Raw genomic sequence first — 1,959 nt, 5'->3', positions numbered from 1 at the left:
GTCCTGGTCCTGGTCCCTGGCTCCTGGTGAGGAGGGCTTGGTCCCAGCGAGGGGGTCTCTGACCCATGGGGGATCCTGGTCCTTGAGGGGAGCTTGTTCTGGTCTCAAGGAGGGACTCTGGCCCCTGGGGAACTGGTCCCAGGGGTGTGGGGGGACCCTGGCCCCTCGGTGGGGCTCTCCCCTGCCCCGCTGCCATCTCAGTGCCCTCTGACCCCTGCCCTCTTATACCCCGCAGGCGCTACTTCGTGGACCTGACCAGCATGAAGGAGCATTTCAGGTCCAAGGTGCACAAGAAGAGGTAAGGGGGGGCCTGAGCTGCCCCATGGGCCCGTGCCCTGCCCCCGAGCAGGCTGTAGCCCCCTGCCCCTACTCCATCGGGGTGAGGCGTTTTGGCAGTGGCAGTTCTGGGCCAGTCTTGTTTTGAGGAGCTGGGGTGGAAGGCTTCAGCCCTCCTCTCTGCCTTCCCCACAGGCTGAAGCAGCTGCGGGAGGCACCGTACACGCAGGAGGAGGCAGAGCGTGCTGCCGGGATGGGCTCCTACATCCCCCCGAAGAAGGTGGACGTGCAGACCCAGCCACTCGAGGAAGTCATCGAGATGGAGGCGTCCAGCTGAGCAGAGCGGACTGAGGGGCCGGGCGGCTCTGTAAGGGCGTCTTTGTTCTCAGCTTTATGAGCAAAACATGCCCCAACGCAGCCTGCCAGCAAGCAAATGCACTGCTCCTCCCGGCAGCCTTCCTTGCCAGGGCACTAACGAGGAGAAGGAGCCAGCGAGACCCTGGGTGCCCTCGCTGTGTGTCCTCCTTCTCGGGGAAGGGGCAAGCCGCGTGTTTCCTAAGCGCTGGCGCGACTGTACACTCATCTCTGCTTTTAGAGCGGTTTTAGACCTCTCTCCTTGCATCAGAGGTTACTCTGGTGACTTGCCCATTAAAATATGTCAACCGACAGGCCGGTAGTGTTGAGAGCGTTCTGTGAATGTGGAATGTGACCCAGGCCCTGGCTGGAGGGCGGCAGCTGCCCCTTGGGGTGGAGGGCAACCTCTCGGTGTTGTGCTCTTCCTGATCACACAAAGGGAAGTATTGCCGGTGTCTGTGCCAGCCCGGAGGAGCAGCCTCGTCCCGGTGCCCCTGCCTTGGCAGGGTGGTAAAGCTCCCTCTGCTTTGCCCTCCTGGCAGGGGGTTCCCAGCCTACTGGTGGCAGATACAGGGCTGCTTTTTGGGGGGAATACGTTCTTGAGTGAACTCTTCATCGAGCACTTGGGTCTGTAGTCAGCAGCTCATTGTGGTGCTGGCCCTGCCTGTTTGCATCTTGAGAGAGGAGTGTTGGTGTCCCTGCTGGCTCCTGTCCCTGACAACCCAACGCCTGGAAGTGATTTCATCTTCCTAGAGGGCTGGGGCTGCGTGTGTAGCGTGATCGGCTTCCCCGCCTGATGCTGCTGGGATCCTTCTGGGGACCCTGCCTTCAGCTGCCTGGCTCTCGGGGGACTTTGTGTGCCAATGCCACCCCCCGCCGCTGCGAATTCCTGCAGCGTGGGTCTTCCCCCATGCAGCCATGGCAGCAAAACCGGAGGTTTGTCCCTCCTGCCGAGCTGAGGACGAGGCGCTGGGCTGGAGCAGCAGAGAGGCAGCGCAACAACGCCGCTGTGCTCAGCAGCAAAGGGTTTATTTCTATGCAGCCTACCCAGATTTGTGTCCACCCCCGCCTCGGCCCCCAGGAGATGGAGTGCTGCAGCTCTGCGCAGGTTCGGTGGGTGCGAGGGGGCTGGGAGGGTTGCAGGCCCCATCCCAGCGGGATGTCCCTCCTGGGGGACGCATCACCGACCCCATGGCCCCCCTGCCCCGTTGTTGCGGAGGCCGATCTGGTCCCAGCCCTCCCCGCCGCGTTACCTAACAGCGCTGGGCGCTGACCTCCTTTCTGCGGGGCCGAGCTGGCTGCGACCGCAGCACGGTCCCTGCAGGGACG

General features: G+C 63.1%; 1 protein-coding gene across 1 annotated transcript; it reads left to right on the top strand.

Moving 5' to 3' along the window:
* Positions 1-235: 235 nt before the first annotated feature.
* ZNF593 (zinc finger protein 593) lies at positions 236-613 on the top strand (the record flags this gene model as incomplete). The annotated part of the gene is made up of 2 exons (XM_009707599.1): positions 236-298; positions 472-613. Coding segments are annotated over 2 exons (205 nt in total), but the record flags the coding sequence as incomplete, so codon positions are not given.
* Positions 614-1,959: the final 1,346 nt, after the last annotated feature.

Source organism: Cariama cristata, unplaced genomic scaffold, assembly GCF_000690535.1.
Source record: "Cariama cristata isolate BGI_N322 unplaced genomic scaffold, ASM69053v1 scaffold24409, whole genome shotgun sequence".
Taxonomy (NCBI): Eukaryota; Metazoa; Chordata; class Aves; order Cariamiformes; family Cariamidae; genus Cariama; species Cariama cristata.
Note: the sequence above shows the minus strand (reverse complement) of the source record. Positions and strands in the feature narration are given on the sequence as shown.